Genomic DNA, 12,210 nt, shown 5'->3' with positions numbered 1-12,210 from the left:
GTATTTTAAACTTCCCGGAAGATTGCAATAAAAGCCAAGGCTGAGAAGCAGTGACATGCAGCTCACATAACAGCCTGTACAGATTTGAATAGTAGAATTTACTATTGAAAGTATATAAGAGCTTGAAATATTTGTAAATTTTTGGTATATAAAGGGGAATCATTCATTTTTTGAGGATGCTTGGGCTACCAAAGATAAAGTATAGAATCTCCATAGATATAATGAGATTCATTCGAGGAGTGATTTTGATACAAAAAGGCTCTTAGAACTCCCCACTATCATGTTAAACCATGTGTGTGTTTGTGCGTGATCAGTCTTGTTTGACTCTTTGCAACCCCACAGACTGTAAACCACCAGGCTCCTCTGTCCATGGGATTTCAAAGTCAAGAACACTGGAGTGGGTTACCATTTCCTCCTCCAAGGATCTTCCAGACTCAGGGATTGGACCTGTGTCTCTTGTGTCTCCTGCACTGGCACAGGGGGATAAACCATAAGGAGAAGTAATATTCAGGTAGAAAGTGAGGAGAGACATGAAGGCCATAAGAGCTATAAAAATGGTGTCATGGGAAAGGTAGAATTTTTAGATCTCCAGATTTAGTTTTGTTACATTTTCTAGTATACACTCAAATGGGTTTCCAGGTCCTAAGTTGAGTTTGTGCTGCCAGGAACCTCCACAAGGCCCTTTTGATGTCTTTGTTCCTCAAGCTGTAGATGAAGGGGTTCAGCATGGGGGTGACCATAGTGTACACCACAGAAGCTGCTGCAACCTTCCTGGGAGACTGTGAGATGGCTGAGCTGAGGTACTCACCAAGGCCTGTTCCATAAAATAAGCAAACAACTGCCAGGTGAGAACCACAGGTGGCAAAGGCTTTGTACATCCCACCTGATGAGGGGACTCTCAGAATGGAGACAAGAATTTTATAGTAAGAGAAAATGATTCCTGAGATAGAGAGAAAACCAGTCAAGGCACCGATAGTATAGCTGACTATGTTATTGGTGAAAGTGTCAGAACAAGCAAGGTTGAGCAGTTGAGGAGGATCACAGAAGAAACTAGAAATTTCTACATCCTTGAAACAGGTAAGTTGTAACACAATCACATTGTGCACCTGGGAGTCCAAAAGGCTAACACAAAAGGACACCAAAACTAAGGAGCAACAGAGGCGTGGGTTCATGATGACCGTGTAGTGCAGTGGGTGACAGATGTCCACAAACCTGTCATAGGACATCAAGGTAAGAAGCAGACAATCCATACACGCAAAAAGGATAAAAATAGACATCTGTGTCAGGCAGCCTCCGTAGGAGATGACTCTGCTGTGAGATTGGATGTCCACAATCATCTTGGGAATAGTGGTGGAGATGAAATCTATGTCAACTGAGGACAGGTTGGAGAGGAAGAAGTACATGGGGGTGTGGAGGTGGGGGTCAGAGGTGACGGCTAATATGATGAGCAGGTTCCCCAGCACGGTCACCAGGTACATGGACAGGAAGAGGACACAGAGCAAAGGCTGCAGTTCTGCATCATCTGAGAGGCCCAGGAGGAAGAATTCTGAGATGCTTGTTAAATTTCCAGTTCTGTGTATCTTGGACACCTCTGGAAAAAGAAAAGAGGTCTGGAAACAAAGGAAATAAGTAAATGGGCATTGAACACTGTGTCCATATTTTGGATTCAAGCAACTTATTTCCAAGATTATACACTCCTGTTCCTCCAGAATATTTCTTACTGTGACAAACTCCATTTGCTTAGAAATTTTCCTCCTTGGTTTCTGTTATACACATCTGTCTATAAACTCTTAGATTATAAAACTTCACAGAAAAGTGAAAGGGAACAAGAACATTAGAGGTAATACATCTATGATCTCAGTTAAATACAGCCTACTTCTTTAGAAGTAATACAGAAAGAGAAATTCCCTTCCCCGTTTAAGAAAAAATATAATTCAAAGATATTAAACATATTTGTATAAATCTTATTTTATTTAAATTAAATTCTAGTTATTTCCTTTATTTGGAATATTTTTACATCTCTATGAAATGAAGGAACTGTTCATCTGGATTCTAAACTAAAAATGAATGTTCACAATCAGAAAACATATTTAGGTGATGTTCAGACTTTTATTATTGGTTTTCCTGTCTTCCCTCCTTCATGAAATAAGTGATTACTCAATTATCAGGGTTGCATTTTAAAAATCATTTAGTATATATTTTACTTGACTTTGGTGGACTTAAAAATTTGATCTGTATGGGCTAATTCAGTGCACGTGATCATACAGCACTAGTGACTATAATTATGGCATTAGCATACAGAGCATTGTCAATGATTAAATGATAATGAAATTTTAGAAACGTTCTTGAATTTTTTTTAAATCGTATACAGTATTATTTGTTTCCATATCAACTCAGTTAAATGTCTAATGTGTGAGACCACTTTACATTTTTTGGAGTCCATTCTTTGCTGGTGAACTAATACTTCTTTATTGTTTTTCTTTTTTTTTTTTCAGTTTATTGAAATGATTGACAAAATTGCTTATATTTGGGCTTTGCCACATGAAGGTTTTGAAAAAATGTACAAAATGCTGATTTCAGATCAGATCAGATCAGATCAGTTGCTCAGTCGTGTCTGACTCTTTGCGACCCCATGAATCGCAGCAGGCCAGGCCTCCCTGTCCATCACCAATTCCCAGAGTTCACTCAGACTCACGTCCATCGAGTCGGTGATGCCATCCAGCCATCTCATCCTCTGTCGTCCCCCTCTCCTCTTGCCCCCAATCCCTCCCAGCATCAGAGTCTTTACCAATGAGTCAACTCTTCACATGAGGTGGCCAAAGTACTGGAGTTTCAGCTTCAGCATCATTCCCTCCAAAGAACACCCAGGGCTGATCTCCTTTAGAATGGACTGGTTGGATCTCCTTGCAGTCCAAGGGACTCTCAAGAGTCTTCTCCAACACCACAGTTCAAAAGCATCAATTCTTCGGCGCTCAGCCTTCTTCACAGTCCAACTCTCACATCCATACATGACCACAGGAAAAACCATAGCCTTGACTAGACAGACCTTTGTTGGCAAAGTAATGTCTCTGCTTTTGAATATGCTATCTAGGTTGGTCATAACTTTCCTTCCAAGGAGTAAGCGTCTTTTAATTTCATGGCTGCAGTCACCATCTGCAGTGATTTTGGAGCCCAGAAAAATAAAGTCTGACACTGTTTCCACTGTTTTCCCATCTATTTCCCATGAAATGATGGGACCGGATGCCATGATCTTCATTTTCTGAATGTTGAGCTTTAAGCCAACTTTTTCACTCTCCACTTTCACTTTCATCAAGAGGCTTTTGAGTTCCTCTTCACTTTCTGCCATAAGGGTGGTGTCATCTGCATATCTGAGGTTATTGATATTTCTCCCGGAAATCTTGATTCTAGCTTGTGTTTCTTCCAGTCCAGCGTTTCTCATGATGTACTCTGCATAGAAGTTAAATAAACAGGGTGACAATATACAGCCTCGACGTACTCCTTTTCCTATTTGGAACCAGTCTGTTGTTCCATGGCCAGTTCTAACTGTTGCTTCCTGACCTGCATACAAATTTCTCAAGAGGCAGATCAGGTGGTCTGGTATTCCCATCTCTTTCAGAAGTTTCCACAGTTTATTGTGATCCACACAGTCAAAGGCTTTGGCATAGTCAATAAAACAGAAATAGATGTTTTTCTGGAACTCTCTTGCTTTTTCCATGATGCAGTGGATGTTGGCAATTTGATCTCTGCCTTTTCTAAAACCAGCTTGCACATCAGGAAGTTCACAGTTCACATATTGCTGAAGCCTGGCTTGGAGAATTTTGAGCATTACTTTACTAGCGTGTGAGATGAGTGCAATTGTGTGGTAGTTTGAGCATTCTTTGGCATTGCCTTTCTTTGGGATTGGAATGAAAACTGACTTTTTCCAGTCCTGTGGCCACTGCTGAGTTTTCCAAATTTGCTGGCATAGTGGGTGCAACACTTTCACAGCATCATCTTTCAGGATTTGGAATAGCTCAACTGGAATTCCATCACCTCCACTAGCTTTGTTCATAGTGATGCTTTCTAAGGCCCACTTGACTTCACATTCCAGGATGTCTGGCTCTAGGTCAGTGATCACACCATCGTGATTATCTGGGTCGTGAAGATCTTTTTTGTACAGTTCTTCTCTGTATTCTTGCCATCTCTTCTTAATATCTTCTGCTTCTGTTAGGTCCATACCATTTCTGTCCTTTATCGAGCCCATCTTTGCATGAAATGTTCCTTTGGTATCTCTGATTTTCTTGAAGAGATCTCTAGTCTTTCCCATTCTGCTGTTTTCCTCTATTTCTTTGCATTGATCACTGAAGAAAGCTTTCTTATCTCTCCTTGCTATTCTTTGGAACTCTGCATTCAGATGTTTATATCTTTCCTTTTCTCCTTTGCTTTTCGCTTCTCTTCTTTTCACAGCTATTTGTAAGGCCTCCCCAGACAGCTGTTTTGCTTTTTTGCATTTCTTTTCCATGGGGATGGTCTTGATCCCTGTCTCCTGTACAATGTCACGAACCTCATTCCATAGTTCATCAGGCACTCTATCTATCAGATCTAGGCCCTTAAATCTATTTCTCACTTCCACTGTATGATCATAAGGGATTTGATTTGGTCATACCTGAATGGTCTAGTGGTTTTCCCTACTTTCTTCAATTTAAGTCTGAATTTGGCAAGAAGGAGTTCATGGTCTGAGCCACAGTCAGCTCCTGGTCTTGTTTTTGCTGTCTGTATAGAGCTTCTCTGTCTTTGGCTGCAAAGAATATAATCAATCTGATTTCGGTGTTGACCATCTGGTGACATCCATGTGTAGAGTCTTCTCTTGTGTTGTTGGAAGAGGGTGTTTGTTATGACCAATGTATTTTCTTGGCAAAACTCTATTAGTCTTTGCCCTGCTTCATTCCGTATTCCAAGGCCAAATTTGCCTGTTACTGGTATACTACAATACAAATTGTGACTACCACAATCAAATTAATTAATGTATATGTCACCTTCAGTTCAGTTCAGTTCAGTCGCTCTGTCATGTCTGACTCTTTGCGACCCCATGAATCGCAGCACACCAGGCCTCCCTGTCCATCACCAACTCCCAGAGTTCACTCAGACTCACATCCATCGGGTCAGTGATGCCATCCAGCCATCTCATCCTCTGTTGTCCCCTTCTCCTCCTGCCCTCAATCTCCCCCAGCATCAGAGTCTTTTCCAATGAGTCAACTCTTCACATGAGGTGGCCAAAGTACTGGAGTTTCAGCTTCAGCATCATTCCCTCCAAAGAACACCCAGGGCTGATCTCCTTTAGAATGGACTGGTTGGATCTCCTTGCAGTCCAAGGGACTCTCAAGAGCCTTCTCCAACACCACAGTTCAAAAGCATCAATTCTTCGGCGCTCAGCCGTCTTCACAGTCCAACTCTCACATCCATATATGACCACAGGAAAAACCATAGCCTTGACTAGATGGACCTTTGTTGGCAAAGTAATGTCTCTGCTTTTCAATATGCTATCTAGGTTGGTCATAACTTTTCTTCCAAGGAGTAAGTGTCTTTTAATTTCATGGCTTCTATTTGTGCTCATGTATATGTGGTATAAGTTAAACAAACCTCTCATAGCAGATTTCAAGAACACAATACAAAATTATTAGCTATAGTCATCAGACTGCATATTAGATCCCCAGAATGTATTCATTTTATAGCAAAAGTTTATATCCTTTGGCCAACATTTCTCTACCTTCTCCACCACTATCCTCACAACTACAGCTATTTAAAAAAATTTCTTATTTTATATTGGGGTGTAGTCAGTTAACAATGTTGTGATAGTTTCAGGTGGATAGCAAAGGAACTCAGCCATACATATAAATGTACCCATTCTCCCTCAAAATCCCCTTCCCTTCACACTACCACATAACATTGAGCAGAGTTCCCTGTGCTATAGAAAAAGTGCTTGTTGGTTGTACATGTGTACCTTTGGCCAATTCATGTCGATATAAGGCAAAAATTATCACAATATCTTAATTATCTTCCATTAAAATAAGTAAATTAATTAAAAACATAAATGTAACACCAAACAAAAAAAATATAACAGAGGGTTCATGTTGATTCCTCTCTAACTATATCTCCCCTCGTGGCTGAATAATATTCCATTGTTTATATACACTCCACATTTTCTTTACTGTTCATCTGTCAACAGACATATATCCATATTCTATTCCAAAAAATATTGCAATGACAAGGGAATGTGTTGTGAAAAAGACTTAAATAGAATAATGGAAACACATCTAAGCAGTTTCCTTATCTATGAAATTGTGATGGTAATTGAACCTACCAATAGGACCATTGCAAGAAGGTTTAAAAAAATCATTTATATTGATTAGACCAGTGATTTTCAGTTCCATTTCATCAATTACTTACATGTGCTTATTTAAAAATGCTTAGTTACCCTGACCTCAGCCTAGAACCAATTTCAGGATCTCTATGGGTGAGTGTCTTGGTCTCCCTTCTGTGAACCAGGGCTTGATCAATACTGCCTTAGAATGAATATTGCCCAACACATAGAAAAATCTCCATGAATATTATTGATTAATACTGACATGAATACCACACCTATTCTTAAAACATACACATTTAATAATATTTCTTCAGATCCCACATATCATAGAAACTTGAAATATTAATGATAAAATTTAACTTCTCTTGGAACCTCAGTTCAATCTCACTTCCCTGCATACATGTCCTCAAAACAACTAGTGTGATGAACTTGACATATATGTTTTCTTGTAAATGTTTTCATAATGTCAATATTCATTTACATATCCATAACCAGCTTTTAGGGTTTCTGTAGTAGCTCAGACAGTAAAGCATCCGCCTGCAATGCAGGAGACCTGGGTTTAATCTCTGGGTCAGGAAGATCCCCTGGAGAAGGAAACGGCAAACCACTCCAGTATTCTTGCCTGGAGAATCCCATGGGTAGAGGAGCCTCATGGACTACAGTCCATGGGGTCGCAAAGAGTTGGACAAGATGGAGCAACTAACACACATACAACCAGCTTTTAAAAAATCTTCCCTAAATAAAATAATATCCATATTGCCTCTGAATGTACTTCATTACCACACTAGTTTGGTTAAGTCTCTTGTGAAGTACATACAACTACATCAAACAATTTCCTGACACAATATTACATAAGGAAAGACACCATTTTCTTCAGTTGGTAAATTTATGTTTATACAAATTAATTTCACTTTAACAAATTTAACACATTTAAGTGCAGTAATATATAATTTGATATATTATATATATTAAATATTTAGTTTACATTACATATATTATTTTTATTTATATCAGTTTCTGCTTACAACAATCCAATGAAAATTCTTGTACCTTTCTCTGTTTCAGACAAATGGAAATTAGTACATAACATGTGAGTGGTAATTAGTTAAGTTCTCACAGTGGGTGCATATCCAGTTTGGTATGTGCGTGCTCAGTTGTTTCCGACTCTATGTGACCCCATGGACTGGAGCTCACTAGGCTCCTCTGTCCATGGGATTCTCCGGGTAAGAATACTGGAGTGGGTTGCCACTTCCTTCTGCAGGGGATCTTCCCAACCCAGGGATCAAACTTGGGCCTCCTGCATCATAGGTATATTCTTTGTTGTCTGAGCCACCAGGGAAGCTAATTCCCTGTACTCATTTTAGTGCAAAAATAATATTCTGTCAACTGCATCCATGCCATTTTCACCTTGTATAGGAAATCTTCTCAACCTTAAATTTCAAAGCTAGACTGCAATTTTCATGACTATTCATTGAAAACTTTATAGTCATCCATGTTAGTGCCATTATGACCTCTGTAAACTGCAACCTCAGTCCCATGATTCACAGATTCTCACTGAACCAAAAGAGGACGAAGTAATTATCTACCTTCCTTTCACCTATGGGAGCCAAGTAGGTTTGAAAAGAAACACATTAGCTACAGTGGAGATGACTGAGAGCTGGTGCAGATCAGTGATTGAGTCCTGGGTCTTTCATTCTTGTAAGTGAAATATGTGCAATTATCTCAAGGTCTCTGTGCTTCTTTTCTTGGACATGAAGATCTAACATCCACTCTAGAATACATGTGGCACCAGAGGGAAATTGGAAACTTAATAAATATTTGGTCATTTGTATAAGGAATTTTAATCATTATTGGGATAATGTGTTTATTAATAGGGCTTCCCAGGAGGCGCTAGTGGTAAAAATCCTGCCTGCCAACGCAGGAAACATGAGATGCAGGTTCGATTCCTGGGTCAGAAAGATCCCCTGGATGAGGGCTTGACAACCCACTCCAGTATACTTGCCTGGAAAACTCCATTGACAGAGGGGCCTGGTGGGCGACAGTCCATGGAGTCACAAATAGCTGGACACAACTGAAGTGACTTAGTACACATGCGTGTTTAGTAAGTACAATGCCCCAAATGTAATGATGTATCATAGCATATATGGCAGAGAGATCAAAGCCTTTCTTATCTCAGAGGTGGAGCACAGATAACATCAAATCCTAAAATATGGTTGCTGCTGCTAAGTCACTTCAGTCGTGTCCGACTCTGTGTGACCCCATAAATGGCAGCCCACCAGGCTCCCCCGTCCCTGGGATTCTCCAGGCAAGAACACTGGAGTGGGTTGCCATTTCCTTCTCCAATGCATGAAAGTGAAAAGTGAAAGTGAAGTCGCTCAGTCGTGTCTGAACCTCAGCGACCCCATGGACTGCAGCCTTCCAGGCTCCTCCATCCATGGGATTTTCCAGGCAAGAGTACTGGAGTGGGGTGCCATTATGCTAGGCACATGAATTAAAATGTGCATGTTCTCTTCTTTTTAAACTCTTTTCTCCCCATATTCATCAAAATTTCTTCAATGATTTCTCAATGATTGAATGCTGCTGCTGCTGCTGCTAAGTTGCTTCAGTCGTGTCCGACTCTGTGTGACCCCCATAGACGGCAGCCAACCAGGCTCTCCCGTCCCTGGGGTTCTCCGGGCAAGAACACTGGAGTGGGTTGCCATTTCCTTCTCCAATGCATGAAAGTGAAAAGTGAAAGTGAAGTTGCTCAGTCGTGTCCGACTCTTAGTGACCCCATGGACTGCAGCCTACCAGGCTCCTCCATCCATGGGATTTTCCAGGCAAGAGTACTGGGGTGGGGTGCCATTGCCTTCTCCGTTGAATGCTGCAGATGCTATTAAATGGAAAATAACAAGTCTCAAAGAAGGTCCATGAAATAGACAGAAATAACCGGTGTTTTAACTTTTCTCTGGTCCTGTGGGACTTTCTGAAAAGGATGAAAACACTGACATAAATGGTCCACCGTGTGGACCATATTGCTCACACGTTGTTTCTATGAAAAAAAGAAGAGTTTATTCAACACTTAACTGAGTATTTTTATCCTTGGTGTCTCCTCTGTGCCAACAAGATATAGGTTTTGGGGAATCAGAATAAATGAGCCTCACTCACTTCTCTTAGTCTAGGAAGAATGTACTTGTAGAAACAAAAATAAAATGTACTGTCAGGGATGTAAGGAAACCACAACATCAGATCTAGAGATATTTAAACCTGATGATATGACAAATAGCCTTATAATTATTAGTAACAAAATCACATATGTATTTTTCCCTTTCTTTGTGCATCCATCACATAGTTATTGCATCGAGGGTGAGCCTATTTGTTTAGTCCCAATCTAGAAGTTCTGTATGAGTGAGGAATCCCTCAGTGGATAATCCTAAATCTCAAAGATTCTAAGAAATTGCCCCAAAGTACACTTAAGAATGAGTGAAGCAAATAGGATTCAAAACTAAATGTTTTTCTTCTCTGAGTCCCATGCCCTAAATTTCATTGTAAGTTTTCAGCAGAGGTAGAGAGGTATAACTATGGATACATCTCGAGTATATTATTTTAAATGTTTTCATTTTCCTTAATAGGACTGGACCCCAAGACTGATTTTGTGTCTCCTTCGTGATTGACTTAGCTTATTCTAACTATAGAGGAGAAAGTGGACAGGTGAAGTGAAGTCAAAGAACAGCATAAACAGAGATCTACCCTGAAGTATCAGGTGCCAGTTATTTCTATGGCTTCATCTATGATCTCAGACATTCTTCCTATAGTATATGTGGCAAGTGATACCTGCCCAACACTGTGCCCTCCAGACAACTCTAAGGGGAAGGGCACAATAAGCAGGGAGTCTCTGCCAGGAAGTGACAGAACCGTTTGGGTGAAAAGGGGAAGGCTGCCCTGATGCTCTGTGTCTGGAGTCAGTCTGCCCAGACTGACAGGCTTCACACTTGGCTTTAACACTTTAACATGAACTGGTAGATATGACATAAAATGCTCTGCTTCTTTCCTCTTATTAAAATAATAATAATGTGTGCACTAATAATTTGAGGGAGATTATGCAGACAGAATCAAGAAAGAGACATAAAACGTACCTCAGAACCTGATACTTAGGAAGCCTTGAATAACAGTACATGATGTTATGATTAGTTTTATCCTCCTCATTTTCATCATCTATTCATCACCATTTCATTTTCTTTAAATGTGTGAAAGAAAGTATACAGAGACCCATTAGGTGCTCTGATGGGAAGGATGCCAGCCAGAACCAGAACCAGTAAGGCGTATGCAGAACTCTGAATGAGAGTTATCATATGCCAACCAGAACCAAATACATAAATTTCAAAAGTCACTATTCCAAAACCATGTAGATGGGTGCCTTTCTACCTTTCTATGAAAACTATCATGTTTGTTGCTGTTGAGGAGGAAATAATGCTGAAATAGTCCCGGTGTCAACCACTGTCTCCCTCTGCACTTACTGGGCTAGGCTGCATTTCTGCTGGAGCGTGACCAGGGAGAAAAGACTCACTGCCCATCTCCTGCCTGGTGTGTGATGAAGTCTCAGGGTCCCTCCTCAGGATGGGCAGGAAGACACACTCAGACTGAACCTTCTGATGCAGGTTCCTACAAAGGATGGAGACATAGGTGTGGACTCACAATATTAGAACAGGCAAACTAAACAGCTGGAAGCACTAGCCAATTATTTTAAATAGTATGACCTTAGGGCTCAATGCCCAAAGCTCATCATTAGTCAGTTGGTCCATGTTATCCCAATCTCTAGAGACTTGTTAATACTAACAGAAAGGAAAAGGAGAAAAGTGAATGTCCTGGGAATGTCCCGGGAATGTCCCTCCTCTCCTCAGGTGGTTGTTCACCTCTCCTCTTTACATCTTACTTCCAAGTTGCAGGAGGATAACATAAAATTCAGACTTTTTTCTCAATTTAATCACACAATGTGTGATTTTGATATTTGTAAGTCTCTTTATTTATCATTAAATCTAAGCATATTAGGACTTTTTACCAGGGTGTGATACACTTTCCATTTTCTCAGTCAGTTGTTTCTAGGTATAAATTCTTGTTTTCATTGCCTTACTCCTTGCCTTAGAATGACATTTTATATCATGAAGATTTACATTTTTACCTCTAATTTGAATGAATCTTTGTTTCTGAGTTTTTCTCTAATGGAATTACATTGCCATATTAGAAAATCTTATTAAAAATTTATTGGAATACAGTTGATTTACTGATATGTTAGTTTCAGATGTACAAGAAAGTGAATCAGTTATACATCATAACATCCACTGTTTTTTAGGTTTTTCCCAAATTAGTCTCACAGAATGAGTTCCCTATGCTATACAGTTCAGTTCAGTTCAGTTCATTTCAGTCATGTCCAACTCTTTGCAACCCCATGGATTGCAGCGTGCCAGGCCTCCCTGTCCATCACCAACTCCTGGAGTTTACTCAAACCCATGTCCATTGAGTCAGTGATTCCATCCAACCATCTCATCCTCTGTCGTCTCCTTCTTCTCCCACCTTCAGTCTTTCCTAGCATCAGGGTCTTTTCCAATGAGTCAGCTCTTTGCATCAGATGGCCAAAGTATTGGAGTTTCAGCTTCAGCATCAGTTCTTCCAATGAACACTCAGGACTGATCTCCTTCAGGATGGACTGGTTGGATCTCCTAGGAGTCCAAGGGACTCTCAAGAGTCTTCTTCAACACCACAGTTCAAAAGCAACAATTCTTTGGCAATTAGCTTGCTTGATAGTCCAACTCTCACATCCACACATGACTACTGGAAAAACCATAGCCTTGACTACACGGACCTTTGTTGGCAAAGTAATGTCTCTGCTT

The 12,210-nt window shown here is 40.2% G+C and overlaps 1 protein-coding gene across 1 annotated transcript; it reads right to left on the bottom strand.

The window, feature by feature from the left end:
- Window positions 1-623: 623 nt before the first annotated feature.
- Window positions 624-1,603, bottom strand: LOC129623652 (olfactory receptor 18-like). Its single transcript, XM_055541444.1, has one exon. The coding sequence runs from the start codon at window positions 1,476-1,478 to the stop codon at window positions 624-626; it is 855 nt and encodes a 284-aa protein (XP_055397419.1). The 5' UTR covers window positions 1,479-1,603.
- Window positions 1,604-12,210: the final 10,607 nt, after the last annotated feature.

Source organism: Bubalus kerabau, chromosome 1, assembly GCF_029407905.1.
Source record: "Bubalus kerabau isolate K-KA32 ecotype Philippines breed swamp buffalo chromosome 1, PCC_UOA_SB_1v2, whole genome shotgun sequence".
Lineage (NCBI taxonomy): Eukaryota > Metazoa > Chordata > Mammalia > Artiodactyla > Bovidae > Bubalus > Bubalus kerabau.
This window is presented reverse-complemented; position numbering and strand designations above follow the sequence as displayed.

Bases quoted from the DNA above. Each gene is read 5' to 3' on its own strand.
- LOC129623652 (XM_055541444.1), bottom strand. From the start codon at position 1,478: ATGTACCTGGTGACCGTGCTGGGGAACCTGCTCATCATATTAGCCGTC.